The sequence below is a fragment of the Malurus melanocephalus genome, unplaced genomic scaffold (assembly GCF_030028575.1).
Source record: "Malurus melanocephalus ecotype Western Australia unplaced genomic scaffold, MMel_1.1 scaffold_560, whole genome shotgun sequence".
NCBI lineage: Eukaryota > Metazoa > Chordata > Aves > Passeriformes > Maluridae > Malurus > Malurus melanocephalus.
In genome coordinates this window covers 41,752-69,618 of record NW_026623792.1, presented here as the reverse complement: position 1 = coordinate 69,618, position 27,867 = coordinate 41,752, and the positions used below count along the sequence as shown (strand labels likewise).

The following is a 27,867-nucleotide window of genomic DNA, read 5'->3' as shown; positions in this document are numbered from 1 at the left end:
TGCATCCATAAATTTGGGATTTGTGCTGCAGGGAGTGCAGCCTGTGCACAGCCATCGCCCTCCAGGAGCCCTCGGCACTTAAACCCCAAAACAAACYCCAAAAYCTCTCCAACTTCCAAATTCTGGTTGGGAGAAGAACAAGGTGGTGTGGAGTTATAAAGGAAAATGCCAGTTTTGGGTGTTTCCATGTGCTGGGACTGGCATTGCTCAGGGACARGGGTTGTGTGTGCTGGCACAGCTTCTGTTTGGGGGCAGAGAAGGTTTACCTGAAACTGCTKTAGGCTGGATTTTAGGAAAAGGTTCTTCCCCCAGAGGGTGGTGGGGCACTGAACCAGGAAATGGGCATGGCCTTGAGGCTGCCAGAGCTCCACCAATGCCCTCAGGGACAGGGTGAGGTTATTGGGGTGTCTGTGCAGGGCCAGGAGCTGGGCTCGATCTGTGGGGTTCCCTTCCCACTCAGGATCATCCATGATGCCAGCTTTGGTGTGACAGGCAGGTGGCAGTGGCAGTGCCACTCTGTGCCAGGCTGAGATGCCGTCAGGGTGACAATGGCTGGTGCTGCCAGTGCCTTTGCCATGGTCAGAGTTGRCATTTGGCCAGGTCCAATCAAACCATTGGGGCTGCCACTTCCCTTTGGGAGCAATTCTGAGTCCAGGGATGCTTTTCCACGGCTGGAATTCCCAAAGTGCGTTGTAACAGCACTTTCTGCCCCAAACCTCGGCTCAAACTTCAATGTTGTTTTTTCTCACCTCACACCTGTCACCATCACCAACCTGCTCATTGGMGTGCTGTGATCTGGATGGGTCCATGGGTTTGGAAACTCCTCCTGTTGCTGTAACACCACGAGGGGCTCGTGTGGTGTTGGTTTGGGAAGCCCAGCTCTCCATCTGCTCCTGTGGTTTTACAGAGTTGGGATGAGCTCCCCGGGATCCCCGCTCTGACCACGATGGCCATGGGATGGGGCAGGGACTCTGCTGGCTGGGAGCCACCTGGAGTGGCCAGGAGGCAGGGATTTGGCACCCATGGGTGCTGCTGGAAGTGCCAAAGCTTTCAGGAGGTGCCAGGGACTCACTCTGGCCATTTTCAAGGCCGAGGGGTTGGTGGAGCCTTTGTGTTCCCGCTTTGAAGCCCCGGCCTGAAAGTGTTGTAATGAGATTTTATGATGTATTCTGGCAAGGCCTGGTTATTTTGTGTGTGGATTTATTGTCTAATGAATTGAGTGATTTTGAAATGTTTTGTGCAACGCTTTTTTGGAAAGGACATTGTATTTTGTTTATGGGACGTGTGAGTTTTTATGAAACTTTATTTAGCTTTTAGCAAGAATAATCTTTATTCAACAAATAGTGCAAATAAATCTTTAATTGAACAAATATGTGCCAACTTTCAAACACAGTAACAAACAATGACATGAAACAAGGAAACTTTGGAACAATATACAACTTTAAACATAGTATTAAAAAAAAACCAAAAACAAAAAAAAAAAAAAAACCCAACCCAAAACCCCTAACAAAGCAGATTTTGGGCTGTGCAGAAGCACATGGATATGTGGGACCAAGCTGGAGGGAGCAGAGTAGGAATATGGTGTCTGGTGGCTTTCCAGGGGTGCCCACAGATTGGGGTGCCCCCCATTCCAGGGTTTGGAGGGAGTGGGAGCTGCTGGATGTGCCTGGCCTGTGAGAGCAGGAAAATGTGGAAAAACGTTCCCTGTGTGTCCCTGTCCTTCCTGAGCCATTCCTTGTATGTCCCTGCCCTTCCTGAGCTGCCTTCCCAGTGGGGCATCCCCAGCCCCAGGGTTGAGGATTTGCCTCTTCCATCCCCACATTATTTTTGAGCTCTTGGAGGGCACCTGAGGGGCGCTGAGCTCTGTGTTGCTGCACTGCCCCGTGGGAGCTGCCTGGGAAATGGGATGAGCATTCCCTGCTCCTCTTTATTCCTGCCCAGGCTTGGCCAGTGGCACTTCAATTGGAAATGGAGCTTCCCATCCCCTGCCCTGCACCTGGCCTGAAATCCCTGAAAAAWTCTCAAATCCCGCATGAAAGGGTTTGGAGTGAGGGAAGGAAACCCTCAGGAGTAGTTTMATTTCACTTTTTGGAATGTTGGTCTTTGGGGAAGAAGGGCAGAGTCACCTTATTAATTTCCTTATTAATCTGATCCTACTGGRAAATCCAAGTATTTCCTTCCTTGTTCCAATTTATGGAATGTTCATTTTATATCCCTGGAAGTGTCCAAGGCCTGATTGGACAGGGCTTGAAGCAACCTGGTCTGGTGGAAGGTGTCCCTGCCCATGACAAGGAGGGGAATTGAATGGGTTTTGAGGTCCCCTCCAACCCAAACCATTCCAGGATTCTTTGCAAATAATTATCCTAAAGTATGGAAAGGGTTTAGTTCTAAAGATGCTCATCCAACTACTGCTTTCCCCATAAATTTACTATATTGATGATAAAATAATTTGGCAGGAAGARACCAAACTCTGTGTTTAAGTGATTTCCCTACATCTTCAAACCCYAGGAATACCAGGAATATGAAACCTGATATTTCTTCTTCCTCTGGGAAGAGCATTTTCAGCCCTTCATTGCCCTTTTCAGCCCCTGGAATTGGAACAAAAGAGCTTTTCTTCTAAAAGTGAGCCGTGGAATTGGGTGTTAATAGAAACTAATTAATGCTGAATGGAAAATTCCTTCTCGGCTGTGTTTTGCCATTCTCTTTTATAGCTCCAACCTACCAGACCTCTCTCTAGCTGCCCATACTTTTCCAGGAAGGATAAATGAGGCTTATGTTTCCAGAATGGGAGCTGGAGGCATCTCACCCCTCCATGCACTTTCRGCTTGATCTGACCCAACCTTCTCCAGACCTTTGAGTGGCCCCAGCAGGGCCCAGTGCTGCTTTGTGCACCCACCTCGCCTTCAAAGGCCCCTTTTTCCTTGGATTTGGCCTCATTTTCTGTTCCACACAATCACAGGGTCATTCAGGTTGGAGAAGCCCTCYRGAATCATSGARTCCAACCCTTCCCCACGTCCCCAAGTGCCACATCCACATGGCTTTTAAACCCCTTCAGGTATGGGCACTCCACTCTTGTGCCAGGGCTGGACAGTCCTTACCATAGGAAATTATCTGTAATATCCCACTAAACCTCCCCTGGCACAGCTGAGTCCATTCCCTCTCCTCCTGTCCCTGTTCCCTGGGAGCAGAGCCCAACCCCACCCTGGTTCCTGTCAGGAGAGCCAGAAGGTCCCTCCTGATCCCCCTTTTCTCCAGGCTGAGCCCCTCCAGCTTCCTCAGCTGCTCCTGGTGCTCCAGACCCTTTCTCAGCTCCATTCTCTTCCCTGGACACAGGAAGAACCCTGAAGAGCAGCAGGAGATGGATGGTTTGGGGAGAGTTTCACCCCATTCGTAAATAGGAAGATGTTGGTGCTGAGGAGCYTCCGTGGCCAAAGTGGCAAAATTGGCTGAGCCAACATTTTCCAGCTGGAGCTCCTGAGCACCAGAGCTGTGCCTGAAGCTCTCTGAGCTCCTCTGGCCTTTCAAACAGAGCCAAAAGTCCAACTGTGGAGGAAAACACCTGCCTGTGCTTTGTTTTGAAATCCATATTAACTCGGGAGATCAAGGAGTTGATGTCCATGCGGAGGAATCGAGGAAAGGCATTGATGTGCCAGATGTGTGGCTGGAACATCTGTGGCTGGAGGTGCTCTGCTCTGCCAAGGATTTCTCATCTTTGCTGAGGAAAGCAGGGAGGTGSTGCCTGAAGGGGCTGTGAGTGGTGRTCTCCTCTCTGTGGGAAATCCTTCTTTTCCCTTAGGTAGGCCATGGCTTGGATCCATGGAACAGCCTGGGATGGAATGAAGGATAAACTTGTTGGACTGGTGTTTTTAACTGCTTCATTTCCCAATTAGTGAATGGGGATAATTCCCTTATAATTCCCTGTAGGAGGAAACTCTGAGCCTCAAAGCTGTCTGTCCAGCTGCAGAGACACCTGGCACCCAGCAGAAAGTGGAATGGGGACTGAAATGTTGGGAGCTGTGAGTGAGGAGAGGAGTTCCACATCCTCCTGTCCGGATGAGCCCTGCGCAGAGAAAAAGGACATTGCTGAGGCTGTGTCCTGTGAGGATCAGAGGGACAATTCCACCTCACATTGGGATTSGTGTCCCTCCAAAAGGCAGCAGGGACAGAACACTGGCAGCACTTTGTGCTTGGCCAGCTTGGAGATGGATCCCAGTGGAGGGTGGTGAGGTCCAGAGCACAGACCCCGGTGTTCACATTTCCACCTCTCTTCCCTGTGAGGAAAAACTGTTCCTTGGGCTYACTGTCCATATTCCCATTCCYTCCAGATCTCCCCATCCYAYCCCAGTTGTGGCTGCAGCCATYCCYCTGCAGGGTGAGGGYTCAGAGCTGCCCCTTGGGCTGCTCCCTGCAGGGAGGATATTCCCACATCCCTGTGGGGGATGTTTTCTTTTCCCTGGTTTAGACCAGGATCCTGTGAATCCTTGGCTGCCTCAGCTGCTGGAATTCCTGTCAGCAGATCACCTGCTCCCGGTTGGAAGTGGTGAGTCCTCTCTGGCTCTGTGTCAGCAGCGTGTCAGACCCACAGGTGTTTTGGCAGGAAACCTTCCTCTCTCCCAGCCTCTTGGATCACAAGGAGAGGATGAACCAAATGTCCTCAAAATCCTGCCTAKCCCGAGGCTGACCTGCAGCCAGCAGGGAAAACTGCACTCTGGGTCYGTGGAATCTCTCCCAGGTTTTGTGAAGACAGAACCATTTCAGATCTTTCCATCCCTCCCGTCTCTCCTTGGTCAGTGCTGGGCTCCAATCTCCTTTGGGGTGATCAAAGTGGGATCTCAGCATCAGAAAGATGCTSAGCTTCTCCTGCAAGGAACGTGTCTGACACTTCAGCTGGTTTTCCCTATGGGTTTAAGGAAGGGGATCAGGGCAGCAGGGCTTGGAGCATGTTAATGATTCAACCAAATAATTAATTTATTTGCATKTCAATGCTCCTGGATAAGCAGGAATAATGTGAGGGATTCGTGGTACCTGTCTGAAATGGCTCTGCTGGAGCCCCAAACCAGACACTGAGGGTTTGGATTTCAGACCATCCTCTTGCCCCAGGATCTTCCTTTGGAAAGAATGTGATATTCCATGCCAGCMGCCTGTGCTGCCCCACAGATCCTCCTGTTTTTAGGATGCAGATTTTGATCTCAACCTGGGAGTYGGAGCACGCACTTGAACAGCATTTTAATGAGCTTACAGTTGAGAGCTATTTATTATCTCTTAGAACAGGCCTTTTATTCCACTGGCAGCCTAATTTGCATGGTTTGTTGTAATTAACACCATAAAATGTTTAAACAAAAGTACAGATAGAAATTAAATTTGCAGGCATTGAATTCAATAGCATCAGAATAAACCTTTGATTTGTTTTTTTCCTTTGGCAAGAAAGTGATTCGCTCAAATTAAATTTAGGAAAAGCTCTCGGCTTGGAAGGAGGGATTTAATGAAAAAAAGGCATCCCAAACTGCCAGAGCAGCTCAGGGGAAAGCCGGGATTTCACTTGGACAAGGCTGTTGAAGGGAAATTCAAGTGTTTTGGGTGGGAGAGGTGTCCCAAAGTCCTGTGTCAGCACACGTGCAGGCAGGATGGTGGCTTGACTTGCATCTGTTCCATTTTTCTGTGCCCTGGCAACTTATTTTTGAGGCACTGCGGGGCTGGGATGAAGGCAGATCGATGGGAGGGTTCCYTGGAATTGTCCAAGGGGAGGTTRGACAAGGTTTCAGAGYGACCTGGGATAGTGGAAGGTGTGGAACGAGATGGGCTTTAAAGTCCTTTTGAACCAAACTCATTCTGGATTATTCTGTGATAGTTTGGAGTATCAACCTGAAGCTGATCTGTGGGTGAAGGGATTGGGAATTGTGCYGTGTCCCAGCCATTTCTCAGGGGCTGGAGGCATTTTCCAAGGGCTCCTGTGGCTGTTGATTCCCTCCTGCTGCASAGCACACTCTGGGAAAGTCTTTTAYGGCACTAAAAGARGCATCACCGTGTCCACCCCTAAATGAAGTCATCAAACCCAAGCCATTTCTGCCCTGATTGATGCAGCAAACATTATAAAAAATTATATTGTGAGCAAATGGTCTCTGGGTGAGGTTTAGATTCCCTTCTATTGTTTGGAATTTTGGGGTTAGTGTTATGGCTGGGATTTGTATAGTCAGAACTAATTTGTAGCGTCTGGGACCGAGGTTTGGAGTGGTGCAGGAGTTGGGATGGAGCTGCTGGAGACATTCGTGGGGGAGTTGGTGCTCCCTGGGGTCGGGGCTGCYGGGATTTACAGCCTCTGGGTTCTCTGGAGTTGATCCAGCAGGAATTCTGGTAGTCAGAAAATAAACTGGGAGAGTTTAGCACGTCCGTGTCTCTCCCTGGATCTTTGAGGCACCGAGCTGGGGTTTGGAGGCTCATCCACAGGTGGATTCCAAGGGGTTTGTCCCCTTCGGTTTGTCCCAAAATTTCTTCAGTGAGGCATTGCTGTAGAGGATATTCTGCAGCAGGTTTGGTTTTGAAGCTTAAAAAGGTCCAAAAAGGTCTGTGCCAAAGGTTTGTAGCATAAAAGTTAGGTTGGTGATGGAGCAGATTGAAAGGTTCAGGTCTTTGCCAGCTCCTGGGTGGTTTGATAGCCTTTAAATGKCTTTTCCTCCTGGATTTCCTCCTGAAATCTCTCCTGGATCAGGGTGAAAACCAGCACCAAAGACCTGCTTGTGTRGAGGACATGGAAAAACTGAGATAAGTGAACTAAAAGCAGCTTTAACAAAAAAAAAAAAATCTAAAATGCTGGCATACACCAACAGYTCGAGGAACAGTGCTGGAAATCACATTTTCTTGAGCAGGTCATGCACAAACACAGTTATTTAATTAATTCATTAATTCCTGTCCCTGCAGCAGAGTATTCTCCACATTCATTTATTTTTTTCTTTTTAAGCATTTTTATTTTTACCTCTGTCTCCTGTTGCTCCACTGGTTGCTTCTTACTGTTTTCCAGCTAAACCTCTAAAAGTTCAAAGATCCGTGAGGTTTATGGCTTGTTTAAGTCTATTTTTATTCCCTATTTGATTATTTGGGTTGGTTTTCCAAGAGAAAACCAGCCTTTCACTCGCTGGGTGCTGGAGGTTCTGAGTGTTGGCTTCGCAGAAAATAAGATTTAATTTAGCATGATTTGTTTGACTATGGGGTAAACTGGTAACAGTACCTGGTAACAGCAACTGGTTTAGGAGGAATTTGTCGTGCCCAAACTGGGGATTTTGAAATGGGAGTAAAGCTTTTTCCCACCTTTTTATTGGCTTGGTAATGTAAAGGGCCAGGTAGAGCCCTCTGCTGGGGTTTGCAGTGTTAATCAGTGATTAACAAAAGGAAAGTTGTGAAATTAGGGAAGACACAGAATTAAATGCCTGGAGTTTGATAATTGTGTGGCTTAGGGTGTTTTCACTTCAAATTAGAGGGTTTTGTTAACATGATAAGCTGCTGTTACACGTCAGAGGARCTATTTCAATTTGAAATTAGTTTTYTATGGTAGTGTTTTTTAAGAACAGATTCTCTCTGTATTTACTGTCAGTTCCTCTGGCTTCTTTTTTTTTCTTTGGAAATGACACATCAGGAAAGATGTCAGAATTTGGGGAGGTTGAATTGCGATTTTTTTGGCTCAGGCAATGGAGACTGAATTTTTGGTTTGGTATCCCTGGCCAGGTGATGTGYCCTGTGACAGAGGTGACCCCAAATGGGTCCCTTTGACCCCAAACCATCCTGTGAGTGTGGGATTCTGTGTCTCCACATCAGAGCCCGGGGGAGCAGCACAGCCTGGGAGCATGTCTGGGCAGGGACAGGAGGGAAATGGGGAGCAGAGCAGCTATTAAAGGGATTATTCCCAACACTATTCATCAGCCAGGCTTGAGTGATGGCCTCAAATCAGATTGTGTTTGTATTGGGGGGATTGTGCACGTTGTTGATGGGAAAGCGGGATCTGCTTTTATAATGCAMTCTTGGGAAATATTGTTAAAGAGGCCTCTTTTTATATTTCTATATTGTAAATATACATTGGATTTTGGGATAGGGGCACTGGCCATCCTTAGCCCATGAGCTGGGAGCTGCCTCTGCCATGGCCATGGRCATCTCCATGAACACAGAGCYACAGCAGCKGTGGCTGCCCCATCCCTGGGAGTGTCCAAGGCCAGCTTGGATGGGGTTTGGAGCAATCTGGGACAGTGGAAGGTGTCMCTGCCCATGATCTTTAAAGTCCYTTCCCACCCARACARGTTTGGGGACATCAATCTTGTGCTCTGGGCTCCAAGTGCTTGTCACCCGGATTGTGCCAGTGCATTTCCCTTGTCCCTGGGTCAGAGTTTTCCTGGTCTGGCTGTGCTGGGAAGAGCTGGCTATCCTGGCTGTCAGTGCAGAGGCTTCAGTGCCACGTGAGACGTGTCTCAAGATCTGCCTGTCAAAGGATTTGAGCTGGTTTTGGTGTCAGGAGAGGCTGGAACAGGGGTGAAGCTTCAGCTGCAGCCGAGCTGAGGGTTCAGGAGAGATCGTGGAGGTGCCAAAGAAGGGAAAAGCTGGAGGAACAGCTTCCACTGCAACCTGCTGACACATTCCCTGCCTGGAGTATTCTGCTTGCAGCAAGTGCTGCTGTTTGCCTTCACAGAATCTCTGAGGCTGGAAAAGCCCTCCAAGATCATCCAGKCCAACCTGGGGCCRCCTTGACACCAGCTCAGAGCACYSAGTGCCACMTCCARGGATGGGCACTCCAAACCACCCTGGACAGCCCYTTCCAATGCCYGWCCACCCTTCCCATGCAGAAATTCCTCCTGCTGTCCAACCTACACCTCCCCTGGCACAACTCGAGGCTATTCTTGAAGACAAAAACCACTTTAGGTCTCCCTGTGCCGCTCCTGGAGCGCGGGGCAGTGACGAGCGAGCGGCCTCTGTTTGTTGTGGCTGTTGCTGCCTTTCCCTGGCTTTTCTGGYTGAGGAATTACCCCGATGAATACACTCTCCTGGCTGCAGGGATGAGTGCAGCTAATCCACAGCAGCACAGCCCAGCCTTTTGTTGCCTCCCTGTGCAGAACAGGATTTGTCAGCACTCGGGGCCTGACAAAGAGCTCCCGATGGCGCTGGGTGAGGCCTGAAAGCAGGGCCGCAGGGGAAGGTGTTGGGACTTGCTGCCAGAGCTGTGTCTGCACACACACAGCCGCTTCAGGAATCCCTCCTCTCCTCTGGGAATGCAAAACTGACATTTCTTCCAGCATCCCACAAGCAAGCAGGTTCAGGAGGTGCAGGGGGCTCTGCACGCTCAGGCCATGGAGAGTTGGTTTTTGGCTCTGAGGTGAATTTTGGGGGGTCACACCTTGTGCTTCTGGGCTTTCATCCCTTTCAGATGTGTTTTCTCCTTTTCTCTTTTTTTTTTTGTTCTTTGACTCTAAAAGTTGAAAGAGGCCTTGGGTGGCTTCTCCTTTTGAAAGGTGACCTCGCTGCATAAAGTTGTCTGACTCTGTGCTGTCCGTGCCCGGTGATATATGGGAGCATCTGGGGAAGAGGGGAGGCTGCTCCTTAATTCCCTGAATTTCTCTAGGATCACACGTGGATCTCAGTACCCCCTTTAATCCCGGCCCTGTGTGAGGAGCTGCCATGTGTAGGCAGAGCAAAGAGATGTGGGGAATGGGCTTTTTTGGGAGTCTGGCATATTCCAGTAGTGCCAAGTGTATCTGAGTTAGTCCAGTGTGTGCATCTGTTATTTGACTCTGATCCAAGCCATACTTTTCCCTCCTGCCTCCCTGGCCATGGTTTAATTAATTAAATTTTAAAATTCAGCCCCAAGCTGGAGGTGAAGGTGCTGCCGGGGGAGTGGGAACTACCACCAAAATACCATCGTTAAATGGTGGTGTCATTCCCAAATAATCCATTTTACAAGGCTGTTTTATTGGTGGTTTCTGGGCTTTGCTGCTTCCAGAAGATCTCTCACCAGAAGCTGGTTCCTGCTCTGCTCCCTCACTTCCTACCTCCACCCTGCACCTCTCCAGGCTAATAATAAAAATCAAATTGTTTTCTCTGCTGTACAAACAAAAGGAGAGTCAGAACTGAGGCTGATGTGATCCAGACCAAGCATCTCCCTCTCCTTTGGGTGCTGGATGTCCGAGCTCTCTGGGAATTAAAACCACCAGATGCATTTCTGGGGCACCCTGAGCTCTCTGCAGCAGCATTCCCCGTATCCTTCTCTCCACATGGGATCCTCAATCATTTGTTTTTTCCCGTTGCAATGTTACAAATTTCTGCTGCCCTGGGTTTTATTTGTGGGTTTTTCAGGCTTAGCAGGTAATGGTTATAAATGGAAATTTGACTGCAGCACGTGGTTTCTGGCTGCAGTAAATTCATTCCCTGCGGGCTTGGGGACGGATCCCATGTGTTTTCTCCAGCGCAAATGATTGTTTCAAACATCCATCTGCTTTATCTGCTGTTGTGTTTACAGTTCCCCTTTGTAGTTCCCGGCAGCATCTCCTCTCTCTCCTCTGCTTTTGTTTATTTAAGGTTATGGTAAAATATCCCTCTCGTTTGGAGCTGWTTTGTAGGAGCTTTTCCCAGCTTGGCTGATCCCAAGGGTCAGGGGAATAAAATATCCTGACCAGATCACCCCAGGGGAATCCCACAGTGGTGGTTCCAGCTGCTCCCTGGTGTTGTTGCTCCTCAGGAATGGSATTTTTAGCCAGATCCTGCCCTTGACTTTGCTGGGCTCTGCAGGCAGCGTGGCTGGTCATTATTGAAAAATAAAGGCTGTAATCCAMTCAATTTGTAGCAAAAGCTGACCCATGGAATCATGTTTGTTTGGGTACTGAGTTGTGTGATGTCCCTGGTTGTTTTTCTGTCCAGGATGATTTAGGAAACCAGTTTCAGCTTTAGGGAAAAAAAMCCCCGAAATAATACAACAAACAAACCCAAACCGAGCTGTCTGAAAAATCCTAGGAGGATATATTTGATGCTTTTTCCTGGCAAAAGTTGAACATTTTCCATCCTTCTTCAGTTTCAAGCCTTCAGAAGGTTTGTGGGTCCTTCTCCGGCACGTGGTGCTGCCTCTCCATGTCCAGGCRGGAGCCACAGGGAGCACCCCAGGGCTCCACAGCCTTTGGAGTTTCCCTCAGGTTTTGTGTCCCCATCACAGGCAAAATATGACCCAGGATGACATTTGGAGAAGTTGCAAAATTCTGTCTGTAAGCAGTATTTTATTTTTTTTTCTTTTGCTGAGCCCCGAGCGATGTCACTGCTCGTCTCGCACAGAGAAGTAGGAAAATAGTCCCTGGCTGCAGGAGGGGGTTGTTTTCCTAATTTTTCTTCACTACACCAATGTTTTCCTGTTAGTAGTGAGTGTGTGGAGTGCCTGGATGAGACCCCTCCAGCTTGTGTGTCACCCCAAGGTATGTGACAGAGTTTTGTGGGACGCTGGAGAGGCACTTTGGGCATGGGCCTGGAGTGCCAGGACAAGAAATGGTTTCCCAGTGCSAGAGGGCATGGTTCGATGGGATATTGGGAAGGAATTTCTGGCTGTGAGGGTGRGGMGGCCCTGGCACAGRRTGCCCAGAGAAGCTGTGGCTGCCCCTGGATCCCTGGAAGTGTCCAAGGCCAGGCTGGRCAGGGYTTGGAGCAGCCTGGTCTGGTGTCTCCATGGCAGGGGGTAGAACACGATGAGCTTTAAGCCTCCCTCCAACCCAGACCAATCTGTGACCCTGTGGCCTTGAATTTCCTGCCCTCTGCTGCTGGAATTGTCTCTTTTCCAGGGTCAAAAGCAGCTGGCCAGCTCCAACAGTCCAAGCCAGTTTAGCCTCATTTTAGCCATTGGGCACGGACAGAACTGTCCATGGATTTTTTTCCTGACTTTTTTTTTTTTGTAACCTTCCAGTTTTTCCAACCTTCTGGTTTTTTTTTAACCTCCCAGTTAAAAAGTTCATCCATACAGTGGAGAAGCAGCTGCTGCAGGGGGCACGAGCAGCACCCAGGAGCTAAACCATTAAACCCCATACTACTTTCCTCACTTAAACTCCTCTCAACAAACAACTCAGACGGCACGAAACCTTTTCCTTTCAGCCTGGGAGAGTCAGAACATGTCACAGGGGATGTTGAGCGAGCGTTTCCCCAACGCTGCTCCCTCCCAAGAGCTGCCCCAGCCCGACACGAGGCAGCTGTGCAGCAGCTGGCCTGGCTGCCTGGCTGGAAACATCTGGATGGGCTGTGTCGCATGGCGGGAGCCGATGCTGCTGTGCAGCCCCGGGCGCTGTTTGAAGACGTGCGTCGGGCTCTGCACTTCAAAGCCCGGCTCAGAAAGGCTTGGCTTGCACAAACTCACACCTCTGCCTCTGCTCCGGGGCTGCCATGACTCCCACCCGCAGCCAGAGCCCCGGGAATGCCGTAGTTGAGGTTTGTTTGCTGGGAAGATGATGGAATTCCCGTGCTTGGCTTCGAGATCCACTTGCTGGTGCTGTGGCAGCTGCTCCCGCTCGCTGACCRGACCRTGGGGGCTCRGGGATGGGTTGTTTGGATGGAAAAYGGAGCTGTTGCCATGTGGAGAGRGAGCAGGGAATGTTGTTCTGATTAGGAACCGTCTGGTGCTTTCAGCAGCAARTGGAGCAGGATTTGGCGGCCCCAAAGCCGGGCCTGGAGGCGGCCGGGGATGTGCACAGGGCTGGGACCGGCTGTGAGATAGCAGCTTGTGAGAGCTCGCATTCCTGAACTCCTCCCAGCTCTTTTCCCGGAGTTCCTGCAGCCCATCCTGGCGTTTCTGATTCAGCTCATCCCTCATAGTTCAGGGTTGTGCCGTTCCAATGTGCAGGGAATGGTGGGGCAGAGCCAGCCCCGTTCTCACAGTTGATCCCATGGCACTGCTCCAGGCACTGCATGGAGCTGTCAGCGATCCCATGTGCCTCCTCCGACTCTCTCAGCTGCCCACAGATCCCTGGTGCGTTCCAAGGGTGAGGAGATGGCACAGCTGCCAGGGGTCAGGCTGCCACGGGTTTGCTCCTGGAAGGATCTGTCTGGGAAGTGCTGGGGTGTTGTTTTCCCCTTGTGCYGGTGGTTTTGGTGGGTGCCAGGCTGTGGGAGCTGCTCCAGGCAYCCTCACCTCCAGAGAAGACAATTCCTGCTGCTGAGCTCACACAGGCAGGGGAAGCCATGCCAGAACGGGACTGAACAGCAGCAGAATTTGGGGTTTTTTTACAATGAGGGTGGTAAAACAYTGGTACAGGGTGCCTGGAGAGGAGCTGGATACCCCAACCCTGGAAATACTCAAGGTCTGGTTGGATGAGGCTCGGAACAACCTGGATGTAGTGGAAGGTGTCCTTGTCCATGGCAGAGGGGTGGGCCAAATGATCCTGAAGGTGCCTTCCATCCCAAACCATTCCATGTTTCTATAACCCAATTTTTGRGAAGCAGGATATTTATCTGGAGGCAGCTTCTCCAGTGCCACGTACTGAGCAGCCCCTTGCTGCTCCCTGTTCCAGGGCTCAAGGGGACATTCCCTCTTGTCCCCATTCCCGTGCTGTGTCCCATTTGCTTCCGAGGAGTCCCTGCAGGATCCRGAGTTTTGCAATTCCCGCATGAAGGAGCATCTCTGGCACCGCACCCGGCCCTGCCTTGCGGGGACTTGTTCCCGTGGCTGTGCCCGGAACGGAGCCTYGCAGAGCTCTTAATCCTGTCTGCATGAGGTCACTGGCTCCTTGACGTTAATTGCGGGGGATCTGATTAATTAGGCAACAGAGCATAATTTATTTGAGGTGATTATTGTATAGAATTAACCAGGCCARCCGCTGTCTCCCACCACAATTCCATGCATCCCTGCAGGTGTGGGAATCACCATTAAAACCTTCACCCTCAAAGTGGATGGATGTGGGTAATAATTGGATTATTTCCCARTTTCTGCAGTGGGATGTTTATCCACGTTATTTCATGGATGCATTATTTCATGGGTGTTACGTTTTCAGCAGACTTGTTTTCGTTTTAATTCTATTTGATTTGGACTACTTGATTCCCTCCTCCTGTTTCCTTCCCTTCGGTTTTTCTTCTTCCAATAAAACGTCATGAAAATTAATCCCCGCTGAAGGCCAAATTTAACATCCAGATTGAGAAAAGAGGATTTTAAAGCCCTCATGCTGAAAAGGAAAAATGCACTCGGACAGGAAGTCGAGGGTTTGTTATGGAGCAAGGAAAAATGTTTTTTAAACTTTATCATAGAATTATGGAAACCCAGGATGGTTTGGGATGGAAAGGACCTCACAGCTTCTCTCATTCCAYCCCTTTTCCATGGGCAGRGTCACCTTCCACTACACCAGGATGCTCCAAGCCTTATCCAGCCTGGCTTTGGACACCTCCTTAAACAGCTCAATTTTCTGAGCACCAAAATGTTTTTAAAATTATGAAGATTTTTGAAGATTTGCCTCCCAAAAAATGATAGGAGTGGCAGTCTGAGAGCAYGGGCAGAATGAAGTTCATCAGTTCCAGTGTCTGACAGATGTTCTCCTGTAACTTTCTCCCGTATGGATCCATCCCCATGAGTGAATCCAAACCAATTCTTTGCTGCAGCTGGCCCCACCCCAGGCAATGGGGTTATGTAGAACGGAGATAAAAGGGCAGATACCAGGACCAGGGAACTGAAAAATGCCATAAATTTGGGTCCTGCAGCCACATTCCCAATGGAAGGCTCCAGAGCAGGATCTGGTTGGTCACGTCCTGCAGGAAGAGGTGTCTTGATCACYTGGAGTGTTTTTCTCCTTTGGAGATGGGCTCAAAAAGGGGACTGTGCACTGAACCAGCTGCTCTTCCCAGATTTTGGGATTTCAGTGCTCCYGTCTCATGAGAAATGTCTGGAACTGGTGGGAGTTGAAGGTATTGGGTGGAAGAGAAGCACTTTCAGTGGAGATGATCCRAAGCATCCTCTGGGAATGCTCCCTGTGCCTGTTATGGTCCACATTACATTGGTTGTGGAAGCAGTTGGGGTCATTGTTCCTGCTATGGCTGACAGGACCTTCCAGGTTTCCCTGAAAGTGTTTTCAAACCTGGCAAAAAGAAGTTTCTGCTAAGGCGGGGCCCCCAGGGGTGGTTTCAGGCTGGAGAGAGCCCAGTTCTTTATCTTACAGGGAGTAGAGGTGCTCCAAGAGAAACAGCAGAACCCTGAAGCTCTTTGCTGGAGCAGCTCCTGATTTGGGGAATATTTTTAAGAGGGATTCTGGCTTCRAGGAGGATTGTGCTGTGACCTCATGCTGTGTCCTGGATGTGCTGGAGAAGCTCCAGGTCATGAGGAGCAAGAGAAGAGATGCAGCTGGAGAAAGGGAAAGGCGGAGGAGCTGTGGCTGATGCGGAGTTCCTGAGGGTTGGGTTCCCAGAAAGCAGGTGTGTGCTGTGTTTTRTAAAATGCACGAATATTTTGGGAATATAACTGCTCAAATAAGGAAGGAATTGCTATTGGAATGCAGGAGAAGAACCCGTGACCTCCATCTGGAGGGGGGCGTAGCCCAGCTGGCTGAAAATGGGCCTGAAAAGGGCTACAAAAGCTAATTAAAATGTGAAAAACTGAGAATTCCTGCTAATAGACAGCAGATCCCTGCCTGGCGCTGCTTCACAGCTAAATTTKATTTCCTTGGGAGGCAAAAGGAACTGATTTAAGTTCCTTACCTTGCTGACATTGATCCTTCTCAGCATTTAACCAGCCTGTTCCCAGCGAGGAACTTCCCGCGGCTCTGCTGTGCCGGACCCTGCAGCAGGAATCTCTTACTCCTGCTACCAGTAAAAAATTCACTGCAGGTGTCTTCATGTGCAGTGTTAAACCCAGCCTTGACCTTGTTCTTCTCACATCTGGGTTGTGTTTGAGCTTTTCCTTCAGTGCCAGCAGGTGTAAGGAATGGGGAGCCTCCGAGCTGGAGCCGTGTCCACCTCTGTGGCATTGTCCCCCCATCTMAAATCCTTGTGGGAGCCACTGTCTCTTCTCCGGTGCCAGGAGCTCCAGGGAAAGGTGTCTCAGGCAAGTTCTTGGACAAACAGCCTTGTCAAACAAGTGGTGGTCTTCTAGGCTTGGGAGGTGTGCTGGTTTGGGGTCAAATGTAGAGACTGAGGTGCTGCTACAGTCAGGGAAAATTGTGAGATGTGCAGAATCCAGGGATTCTGGCACAGGGATTCTTCTGTGGACCAGGTTCTGTTTTGTGCTGGAATCAATTTCTGGGTGTCTCGAAGGTGAGGACCCAACTGGAGCCTCACACAGGAAAAGCTGATGGCCAGGGTTTGTTATGGGGTGGAAACTGCTCCAGAGCCCTGGGAGGAAGGTGGGTAGTGGAGTTTATTCCATCTCTGCTCTCTCAATTTCTGATCCTCCCTCTCATCGTCTTGACCACATTCCATGAGTTTTGCAGAAAGGGCTGTGGCTTGTCCTGCAGACAAGACACAGTGTCAAAGTTCTGTCACGTTGAAATGGGAATTGTTCCCTCGTTTGCTCCTTGCATTTTTATGAGGAGCAAGAAAAGATGACAAAAACAAGACTTGAAATATGTTGAATGGGCTTTCTTTTCAATAAAGCAAAGCTGCTCCCCGAGCTTCTTTCTGGGCTGGTGGAATATAAATTATCTACTTGATCACTTTTTTTTTGCACCACGTGTGACCAGAGGCRAAATTCTGGAGGACAATGGGGCTGTGATACTCAAGTAGCTGCTCCTCTGAACCACAGGCTGAATTTGAGAGCACCAGAAAAACAACAATACTGCTTGAAGAGAATGCTGTTGCAAAGCCTGGGCTGGTTCTTAGGCTTTTCACATTGATCATCTCACAAATTTCAAAGGAAGAGGGAATTTGAATTTAACAATCTGTTAAGCACTTGTGCAGGAGGGTGAGTTCATGCTTATTTTCTTGGGTGCTTTAAGACATTGAGCTGTGGATTTTTAGATGAGATCTTCGGCTCAACTTGCTTTATCAGGAGGGATTGGGAGCCACTGGAGGCTGAAAATCTTTTGGGTTTTTTTTTTCCCACTTTTCACCCAAAAGGTCTCGTCCACCCTAAGGTTTGAGTGTTTCTCCCAGTTCTGCAGGAGAGAGAAACCCATTCTTCCTACCAACTTTGCCCAAGGAAAAGATCCATCTTTTGTGGATAATTGCATAGTTTGGTTTATATTGTTCCACTTCAAGCTGTTGGACCATTRGAAATTCATTCCCTTGGTGTCTAGTGTCCCTTCAACAGACTTTTGACAAGAGCCTGGAGTGACAGGAGAAATAATATTTTGTTTGATGAAAAAAATACCTTTTTTTATCCTTCCTTAAGCAGACAGTGGAATGTCCATCCTACAAATGAATTGGAGTGACCACAGGCCCCATTATTTTGGGAGTTCCCACTGTGCTCCCTTGCCATTCATCCTCCAGCAGCTTTGTCCAACGTTCCCAGGCAGGCTCTGCAGGGAAAACCAGCTCTGAGTGCCTTTGTTTTGCTTTATTTTGCCCAGAGAAACCAAGGCAGATCCGATTCCCTCCGGCGAGCAGTGCCTGTGCTATTGTTTCCCAGGTTATTTTGAGGAATGGCTTCCCCTGGGATTTTTCCTGTGTTGGCTTTTTGACCTTTTTGCAGCCTATAGTGATTCTCTTGATTAAACYCATGATGTTTCTAAAATTAAAGATMATTTGAGGGCTTTAGGTTGGGCGAGGAGGGAAATGGGGATTGTTCAGACTGTGCAGGGAAAATACCTGCTCCCAAAAAAGAAGCTGTGTGTGCTGAACTCCTCAAAAATTCTCTGGCTGGACAAGTGCAGAGGCTGAGAGAATCAGCTCTCTGTGACTTTGAGGAAGAGGAGTTTCAGTGAAATCATGGATTAGGTAAGAATTCCTTTGAGAACTCCCCAGAACGTGCCACAGCCAGGGTGGCCCATGAGCCCAGGGGTGATGCAGAGATTTGGGTGGGAAGGGACTGTAAATCCCATTCCATCCCATCCCATCCCATCCCATCCCATCCCATCCCATCCCATCCCATCCCATCCCATCCCATCCCATCCCATCCCATCCCTGCCATGGGCAGGGACCCCTTCCCCTATCCCAGGGTGCTCCAAGCCCTGCCTAGCCTGGCCTTGGACACTTCCAGACATCCAGGAGCAACCAAAGCTTCTCTGAGCACCCTGTGCCAGGGCCTKGCAGGGAGGAATTTCTCCCCAATCTATTATTGATATCTCAGGGGTGGTGAATGGAAAAAGCATCCGAGTGGTGCCACTGCATTTCCCAGACAGACACAGACGGGCCCTTCATGGCTGAGCCGGTGGCCGAGCGTCCCCCGAGCTCTGGCAGCTGCAGCCCCGGAACAACGGAGCCCTTGAGTCCCTGGAGAGTCACTCAGCTTTTGGGAGCTGGGATGGCTGCAGGAGGCTTGGCTTGGTCACCCTTTCCCTGCCCCTGACCTTCCCAGGGATCTGRGCATTCTCTCCATCCCCAGCTGGACCCCTGACCCCTCCGTGCCGGTCACAGGAAGGTCAGTGCCGTTATTTGTGCAATTCAAAGCACCATGGAAGGTATTCCCTAGGCATAGGCTCCTCTCTCTGGCCACAYCAGTTGTGCCCATTCCCAGGCTTCTTCTTTCCACTGCTTCTGGAAAACATGGGTTTGTGGGWGTTGTCCCAAAGCAGCAGCTGCTGTGGTCACAATTGGTGTCACAAGCTGCTTTTATGGTTTTATTTCTGAAGTRAAAGGTGTGGTTCAGTCATTCGCCCTTGCTGTCATTTCTCTTTCTCTCTAGAAACACAAAGTTTAGCAGACAGATTACTTTAAGCCAAATTTAGGGTTTTTCTGAGTGGTCAGTGAYAAGTGACATCAGATTAAAGCAGCGCAGTTGGGGTTGTTCAGCCTGGAGGAACAGCTTCTATTTCACCTTGTTTTATAAAACTTCAGTAAAGATCCAGGCAATAACAGCATTCCAAAGCYGTGCTGAGGATTTCATGGACATTTTAACCCGAATTATAATGCAATTAGTTCTGCAGGGTTTCAGCTTGAGTTAAATAAGGGGTTTAAAGAAAAATCCACTTGTTCTCATGCCTTGCTGTGCTCTGGTGTATCAGGGCAGGTGCTGGAGCATCCCACTACCGTGTTCCACACCTGGGGCAGTGCAGTGGGGTGTGGGAGCTTTGGGAAGGTGGGCACAGAGAGCTGTGTCCCTCATTCTCACCCTTTACTCCTTGTTGTAAATGAGAKCCTTCAGTTCTCCATCCAACCCTGGCCTCAAGCATGTAAGTTTTACTCATCGATGCTTTTTAGGGATGTTTAAAATCTCAGTAGGGAGACTTTGGGAAGCTGATCCCAGGTCATCCCACAGCATTTTGGGGTTCTTTCTGCCACAACATCACTGTAATGACAAACCCCCAGGAATTTTGCAGACCTGCCTGCGCAGGGATGGAAGGAAATGGCAACAGTTTGGGAATCTGAGAAACATTCTGAGGGGGTTCTTTTTGGGAAACCAAAGGGATTCCAAACATTTCCCCATTGGTGAGACTGCGCTGGAGCTTGTTGGGGTAAAGCAAAATTCACATGTAAAATCTGAATGGAGGACTGGGATGGGAGTGGAGCTGTGCCTGGGAAATGCACAGGGAGAGGGGAGGTGAGAGCCCTGGGGCTTGTGAAAAGCCAAGGGCCTTTAGCGATTATTGCTCTTGATAGGGACTTTTATGGGCTGGAGCTTAACGAGCCCTGCAATTCAGGGGAGGTGTTTGTTCTTCTCTGCTCTTTCAAGGATGCTTTTGATGCCTCAGGTTTTGTTCTCAGAACGATGATGAGCTCGATAACCTTTGGGGCTGCTTTTTGAAGCCTCCTGGTTCTTATCTTGGGCCATGTTTGGTTTTGCTGTGTATTTACAGCTTAAATAACCATGATCAGATTTCTCCAGCCAGAAAACCCCATCCTATTCGTTGGCTGTTGGATGCAGGAACACACAGAAGGTGTTTGGTGCCTAATTAATCTTTGACTTGCCTTTTTAATGAAGTGAAATAGCAGGAAAACRCCGCTGGTGATGAGTTCCCACACCAGGGTATAGCTGGGATTTTGATTTCTAACCCCAAATTCCAGTTCCTTGGTCGGGATGTTGGTCAGTCAAAGAGTTTTTAAAGCAGCAGCAATTTTTCCTGAATAAGAGGTAGCTACATAAATTTTTTGCCTCTTGGCAAAGCTCATGTTACAAATGTTGCTGTAGGTTTAAAGTGTTAATTTATGTGGCATATTGGGTTGGATTTAAAGGTCCCTGAAGRCCTTTGAATCTCAGTAGCTAATGAGGCTTGCAGAGGAGAGCTTGAGAGAGGAAAAACTTACTGGCAGTGAGTAATTCTGGAGAAAGAGCTCCAGGATTGAGCAAGTTTTGCAGAGAAAAATTAGGAATTATCACGTTGACCTTTGAGGTGTTGGATTATTTCCAGCTAAAGATCTCCCTGCAGCCCCCCATTCCTGGGGGAAGGATTCTCCCTGCTGAAACGCCTCARGAGGAGTTTTCCCAAGTTGTAAACCATTTTCCAGGGGGACACATCTTCTTGGGATGAGCTGGGATCCATGAGGAGCCAACTCACGTCTCCGTCGGCTCTCCCCCTTTATCCCTGATGGGAAGGATTTGGCATTCAGGCTCCAATTTCTCAGCTCTGCTAAACCAGCCTTGAAGAGATGCTTAAATTTGTCCTTCTTCTTGCAGCTGGCCTTGCTGAACTTCTTTCACCCTGAGGAAAAGCTGCACGTTGGAGAAGAAGGGAGACGCGTCCGTCGGAATAAAAGGAGTAAAGGCAGCGAAGGGCCCGAYGGTGAGTCCTGCTCAGTTCCTCCCTGATTTTGGCTCCTTCCCAGATGAGGAATTCCAGGAGTTCTGATTTCTGCAACTGTAGGTCTTGTGTGAATTAATGCTGCTTAGGAATTCCATCCTCAACTCCTCAAACTCATTTAAGGCTTTAATTTGTACTTGTTTGCCTGTATTTGTTGTTCTGCACACCCGGCTTTGCTTAAAATCACCAAGGAGGTTTCCACAATCCAACCAACAGCTGGGAACATCTGCATCCCGAACTGGTGACTGCTCTRAGGGGGTTTTGCATTGCTGTGGAGGCTCAGGTGGGGTCAAAGAGCCTGTGAAGGGAAAGCAAAGTTTAGATTAAAAGAGCAGGAAGGTTCCTGACTTCAGTGTGAGGAATTTGATTTCCAGTTCTGGCTTTTCATGATTGTCATGACATGATAACAGGAGCATGAACTCCTGGAAGAGCTCCTGTGCTTTCCTACTKCAGGAAAGCACAGGTCCCCTTTTATAGGATAAGAGAAAGGACTGGATGCTGGGGAAAGCAGGGACAGAACTGATGGAGTCAGGGTCTGTGCATGGCTGAGCCCGAGTCCTGATCCGTTGTCATCRTTAGTTTTCCAGTCCAGCTCTGAGAGTTTCCCACCTCCCCTGAAACCATTTCAATTTCACAGTGGAGAAGCATTTCCTTGTGGCWCTGCTCCAAGAGAGAGCTTGGTGTAACTCCCTGGATTCCTCTTCCCCGGAATGCTGACATGTCTGAGGCATTTGGTACAGACTCCCTGAGTGATTCCAGCCCAGCGTGGGCCATCACTTTTGGATCTGGTGTCGCTCTGGTGCTCAGATGGCTCAGGCAGGATCCCAGTCCTTTTCCCAGTCTCCTTGAAATCTATCCCAGTGTCTTCACCAGTGGCTTGTGTAGTAGCAAGTTCCCACTGGATGGGAGCAATGTCTATGGAGCGCTGCTGGCAGATGTTGTGAGGGATTAACTTCATCCCTCAGGCTGCCTCTGCCTCGCCAGATGTGCAGAGAGCTGCTGAGGGGAGAAAGAGAAGCTGAAGGTTGGTGTCTGATGAGGGCTTTGCTCATCACCCTGGTGCCCAGTGTTGTCCTTTCATGCCTGGCATTCCTTTCCCGGATTTCCTTGACGTTCCCCGTATTCTCAGAGTTGAGTCACTCCAGAAATGCAGGGCACTTCCACCATTTATCCARTCCAGAGAAGGGAACAGAGCTGGGGAAGGGTCTGGAGCACCAGGAGCACCTGAAGGAGCTGGGAAAGGGGCTCAGCCTGGAGAAGAGGGGGCTCAGGAGGGACCTTATGGGCAGCTGGGGGGGGGTTGGGCTGTGCTCCCAGGGAACAGGGACAGGAGGAGAGGGAACGGCTTCAAGCTGTGCTAGAAAAGGTTCAGGTTGRACACCAGGAGGATTTTCTCCATGGAAARGGTGGTCAGACATTGGAAGGGGCTGCCCAAGGAGTTTTGGAGTGCCCATCCCTGGAGGTGTCCAAGGAACACGTGGACACTCAGTGCTTTAAGCAGGGATCCGTCCCAGGTTGGATTCAATGGTCTCAGAGGCCTTTTTCAACCTCACTGATCCTGTGATTCTGAACTGTGTCTTTTTGAAAATTGGGGATTTTGACCCCATTGGTGATGGAGATTGGAAAAACTGCCAGAGTGATAGGTTGTGTCCCTGTGGCTTTGGCAAATTGTTGCCCCGAGATTGGCCGTGGTGGTTTTAGAGCTGCATTTAACAAGTRGGAACTGTCAGGGCAGGGCTTGACCTTGTAACAACCATAAAATCRAGAAACAAACAGAGCCACGGCCTTGGGCAACTCGGGCTGTTTGTTTTAGACCTGCGTGAAGGAATCTTGCTGTCAGAGCAGGGCAATGAATCATTAAACTAATAAATAAAACCATGTCACGGTCCTGATAACACCGTTTTCTTCATGAGTTTCGCAAAGGGAAAGTTGATCAAATCTTTGATCTCCAAAGAGCCTCCCAAAGATAAAAGTGGCTGAACTATAAATTCCCAGAAGGAAGGAGATGTGCTTTCCACTTGAGGCCTCGCTAATATTTGTCTGGAATTAATTTTATGAACTTTCAAGTGCTTTCACACATGCAGGGAAAGACCAAAGCGATCTGAGTGTGGAAGCTGGGGTTGGAGGGAGGCTTTTCTGACCCTTCCTGGCTCCTCCAGTCCTGCTTATCCTGGTAYCAACAAGGGGCTGGCTTGGATGGTTTATAAACACCAGGCAGAACATAGTTCCTTTCCCAAAAGCTTTTTCTTTTCAGAGGATTTGCTTTCAAGCCTTTTGCTGTGAAAGAGATGGATTTGGGACAGGGCAGAGCTGGTGCAGCCAAGGGAGGCTGATGGCTGTGGCCACAGAGATGGGACACGGGAGGAGCAAAGCTGCTTTGGTGCCTCTTGGTTAAAAAATCCAAGGAAAATTGTGTCCAAATCCTTCAGCTGGATCCTGTCAGTGCCCAATATGACTCTGGAATTTCAGGGGCTCCACCATGGAGGACTCTGGTTTCAGGCCTCTGACCCCTGATTTGTTTTATGTTTGGGTTTGCTTAATTTGGGGTTGTGGCCCTGCACCCACAGTTGAGGTCGTGTCCTGGCTGAGGTCCCTGTCCCTGCATCCCTCCAGCCCTGGGGCATCCCATGGGATCACTGGTGGCTGGTTCCTGTCCCAGCCCTGGGATCATCATCTTCAAGGCACTTTCCAGTCCGTGCCACCMAACCCAACTTCTGCACAGTTTTAAAAGCTGCCACCCATTTTTCCAGCTTCTCAAGCCCCAGGATTATCCCCTTCCCCTCTATTTTTCCTGCCTTTTTTCTCCTCAGTGTTTCCAGCTCCACCTGTTCACTTCATTTCCTTTAATTCCCTGAAACCTGCCCCTCTCCAATGCCTCTTCCCTCTTTTCCCCTTTCCCCCTCCTTCCCTTTTGCCCTGGTGTATTTATGCTGCCGTGGAACCACTGCTGCTCCCAGATGAACAAATCATTCCAGAGCTGCTAATTAGCAACAGTTGTGCTAAAAGGAACCATCAAGGATGTTAAATTAGTCCACTTTTAAATAAACTGGGTATGAAATGTTAGATCTCTATTCCCAGAGTGCCAGTAAAAATGCTGCTGGCTCTTTGCTAACAAAGCCAAAATCTGGGAGTAGCATGGCTGTAACTCCAGAGACAATTCCGTGCTCTGGAGGTTATAAATAATGACAGAGCATTTACAAAGCAGATGTCAATAGGACTCTTTAAAAAACATTGTTTTAAACAAATAAAATAGTTTCTTTTTCTCCTACTTTCATCTCTGTTCCCAGTTAGATCCCTGCCGGGCTGCTTTCCTGGTTTCTGGGTTTTTTTTGCATTTTGAGTTTGGAGTTGTTGGTTTGCTGGGTTTTTTTTTTTTTTCTGCTGCTCAATTCAGCATTAGTGTGAACTTTGGAGGGGGGGGCTGTGTTTGTTGTTGCTTTTTTTTTTTTCTTCCTAGATTTTTTCATATTGAGCTTGGTGAGAAACATCAGGGATTGTTCTCCAGGCTTTGATTGGGAGCATGGCAGCTGGGAAGAGGCTGAGCAGATGGCTGGCCTTAAGCTGACAACAATTTGGTTCCTACTACTTTGGCAGTTCTTACTGCTGAGGAAAGTCCTGGAGAAGAACTCCAGGGCTCCAGCGCTGCAAATGGCTTTGGGTTGAAAGGAAAATGAAATTCTGGGGGATTTAAAGCTCTTCTCCATCCCTGCTCCTGCCTGGAGCATGGGAAGTGATGCTTTAGCTACGTGGGTCCAGTTTCACCCTCTTAGGTTTTGATTGGTGGTTTTAGGGTGATTTCAGTGTGGTTTGAAGATGGTTTTAGGGTCGGTTTTGAATGGGTTTAGGGTGGGTTTAGAATGGTTTCTGTATGATTTAGCAGGTAGCTGATACCAGAGCATGGCTTTTAAAGTGGCTTTAATGTGATTTTGGGGTGGTTTTAATGTAGATTTTGGATGCTTTTTGGATGGTGTAGMAGRTAGCTGATGCCAGCCTGGMTTTTAGGGTGGGTTTAGGATGGTTTCTGGATGGTTTAGCAGATAGCTGATGTCAGCCTGGATTTTAGAGTGGRKTGAGGATGGATTTTGGGTATTTTTTGGATGGTGTAGCAGGTAGCTGATGCCAGCCTGGCTGGGGTTGMCTGKCTCCCCTGACAGCCCCGATCCCACAGGTGCCCTGTCCCAGCCATCCCCCTTTCCCGACCCGGCAGCACTGATGATGCAATAGGACATTTTTTTCCCCTTTTATTTATTTTTTTTTGTAAATATCCAGCTCACAATAGCAACTTTTCCTGCTGGCTTCCTCTCCTGTGGAAAGGGCAGGTTCGTCCCTCTGCCTCCAGAACAATGGGTGCCTTTGTGTCAGCCCCGTGCAATTCCCAAAGCCCCRGCATTCCCAGAAACACAGATGGATGCAGGGCGATAGAGCCTTATTGTGCTGCGAAACCATGGTGATGAGCACGCAGTAAATACTGGACATTTCCTGGATCCTGGAGCATGGGAGACGCTCCCCGAAGGAAAAGCTCACCACAAAGTGCTTGTTCTTACTGATTTCCCCCAGAATTTCGCAGTGATTTCCCCTTAAATGGTAGAAATCGGGAATAATGGGGTGTTTAATCTTTGGGGATAGATTCATCACTTTCCTGGGATGTTGCTGTCAGTATTTGTTATTCCTGTGATAAAATTAAGGCTGCAGCTTATTTACATATCCTTATCTCTRTGTTATTCCCAGGTTTATGGTAACAGGGATCTGTTTAAGGCCTTGTCCCTAAAAACTCAGAGTGGTGTTCAGGTGTTGTTTTTAGCTCTGTCACAGCCCAGGCACAGGGTGCCCAGAGAAACTGTGGATGCTCCATCCCTGGAAGTGTTCAAGGGTCCCAGGGCTTGGAGCAACCTGGGACAGTGGAAAGAGTCCCTGCCCATGGCAGAGGTGGAATGGGATGGGATTTAAGGTCCTTTCCAACCAAACMAGTTCATAATTCCTTAATTCTCTAACTGCTGGAGTCCAGAATTTCTCACTGAGCTCTGCTCTGTTGCARTCCCAGCTGGATATTAAATAGGGAAAGCTGTGAGAGGCACAAGCCTCTCAGTTGTGTGGTGTCCAGGGTGAGGAATTGTCCCRGCTCACAGGGATTGCAGTGGAATAATGGTCAGTGTGTCCTGACCCATCCACAACCTCCCTTTGCCCCCTGGCTACTTCAGCAGCCCTTCCAGTGGGATCTGGATTGTTCCAGAAGGCGCTGTGCTTGGTTATTTGGATGTTTACAAAGCAGTGATGAGGTGCTGTTGATCTGGTCCATCCCTGGAGCTGCTCAGGGTTTGTTTGTCCTTCCCCTCTTGGGACGAGGCCGTGCTGTGGCCACGGAAGGTTTGGAGCTGCTGAGGTTGGGAAGGAATTCTCTGGTTGTTGTCACCTCGGTGRCACTTCCAGACACTTGCCCTGGCCGTGCTTGTGGGTGGATTCTGTGCTCAAATTCGGCCGGAGCTGAGCTCCTTTTCCAGCTGCACGTTGAGCAGGGCCCGGCGTTATTGGAAGTGACTGGTGATTCCGTCTGAATTCCACTCCTGAAACCCGGGGCTTTTCAGAGCGCCCCGGGTCAAACGCTGAGCTGCAGGAATCTCACAGAGTTCCTTGTGTTACAAAACAGGGCCAGCACTAATGAGAGGAGAACAGATGTTCCAGAGGGGCAGGAATGTGGCTGCAGCTGAGCCCGGAGTGCAGCTGAGCTGCACTGAGYGCTGGAAATGCCGGGCTCCTCTGGAAGCTGCTGCTCTCTTCCCGCAGTGTGAGAGGCTTCTTTGTCTCCCTGCTGGAGGATTTGCAGCTGAGCTTTGATTTTGGTGRATAAACCCTCAGCCAGGGAGGTTCTGCAGGCTCAGCACGTGCTCCTGGCCCGTCTGGTCGCTCCAAGTGGAGGAATCGGTGCAGAGCTGGATCAGATCCACCTTTTCCATCTGAGCCCCACCTCAGGCCCTGCCCCTGCCACCACAGGGATCCTCCACCTGCAGATTTTAGGGTGAATATGTTTGTTTTTTGGCTGGGGTGTCATGGAAGGGCTGAGGGGATCTCATAATCCATACAAATATCTCCAAGGGGTGTCAGAGGATGGTGCCAGGCTCTGTTCAGTGGTGCCCAGCACCAGGATAAGGAACAATGGCATAAACTACAACACAAGAAGCTCCTCCTCAAYATGAGGAAGAACTTCTTTGCATGAAGAGGGGAGAGCCCTGGAAGAGCTGCCCAGGGAGGATGTGGAATCTCCCTGTCTGGGGACATCCCAAACCCACCTGGACACATTCCRGTGTCACCTGCTCCAAAGGGGTGACCCTGCCTTGGACTGGATGATCTCCAGAGGTTTTTTTCAGCTATCCTGGGATTCTGTGAACAGCCAAACCCATAGCTGCTGCTCTGGTGGTGGCARTTTTGAGTTGTCCTCACTGTGCCTTGTCCAGGCACTCACTGGAACCCTCTCCAGCTGCACCAGCCCAAAGACAAGCCCAGAGCTGCAAATCTCCAGGGAGGAATTTTTTAGGGAAAAATCTGTGAATGAGGCTTTAAATGTTTTCTTGAGGGTTTTGTTGGCCGTGATGTATGGAGACATTGTTGGAGGAATATCTGATCCCACTAATTCCAGCAGGATTTGGGGAAGTGCCTTAATTGGTTTAATGGATAAATGCAAGGGTTGGCTGAGCCAGGCAGCGTTCCCTGTGTCCCAGCTGCTGCAGGGACTTCACTTGGGCTTCCCAAGAGTGGTAGAGTCTCTCCTGGGTTTCCTTTTTTTCCCATTTTTTCCCCTTCTTTTTCCCCCTTATCAAATTCATCCAATCCTCCCAAGAGCGATAGGATCTCTCTTGGGTTTCTTTCTTTTTCCCCCTTCTTCCCCCTCTTTTTTTCCCCTCTTTTCCCCCCTTTTTTAGATCCATCCAGCTGTAAGTACGTGTGGATGCACACGGATAGATCCTTGGATATAGATCCCCTGTTTTTCCATGTGATTAAACCACCAGTTCTCAGGCAGCTTCTCAGGGCCGTGGAGATTTTCCATCCAATTAGGTAGGATTACGGA

General features: G+C 49.2%; 1 protein-coding gene across 1 annotated transcript in view; it reads left to right on the top strand.

Annotated features, from left to right (window-relative positions):
* EDA (ectodysplasin A) overlaps positions 1 to 27,867 on the top strand; it is a gene marked incomplete at its 5' end in the record, with an annotated part of 59,827 nt that overhangs the window by 13,130 nt on the left and 18,830 nt on the right. The window contains one exon of the mRNA XM_057382262.1: positions 20,684 to 20,789. Coding sequence (XP_057238245.1) covers positions 20,684 to 20,789 — 106 coding nt within the window. The remainder of the gene's footprint in view (positions 1 to 20,683; positions 20,790 to 27,867) is intronic.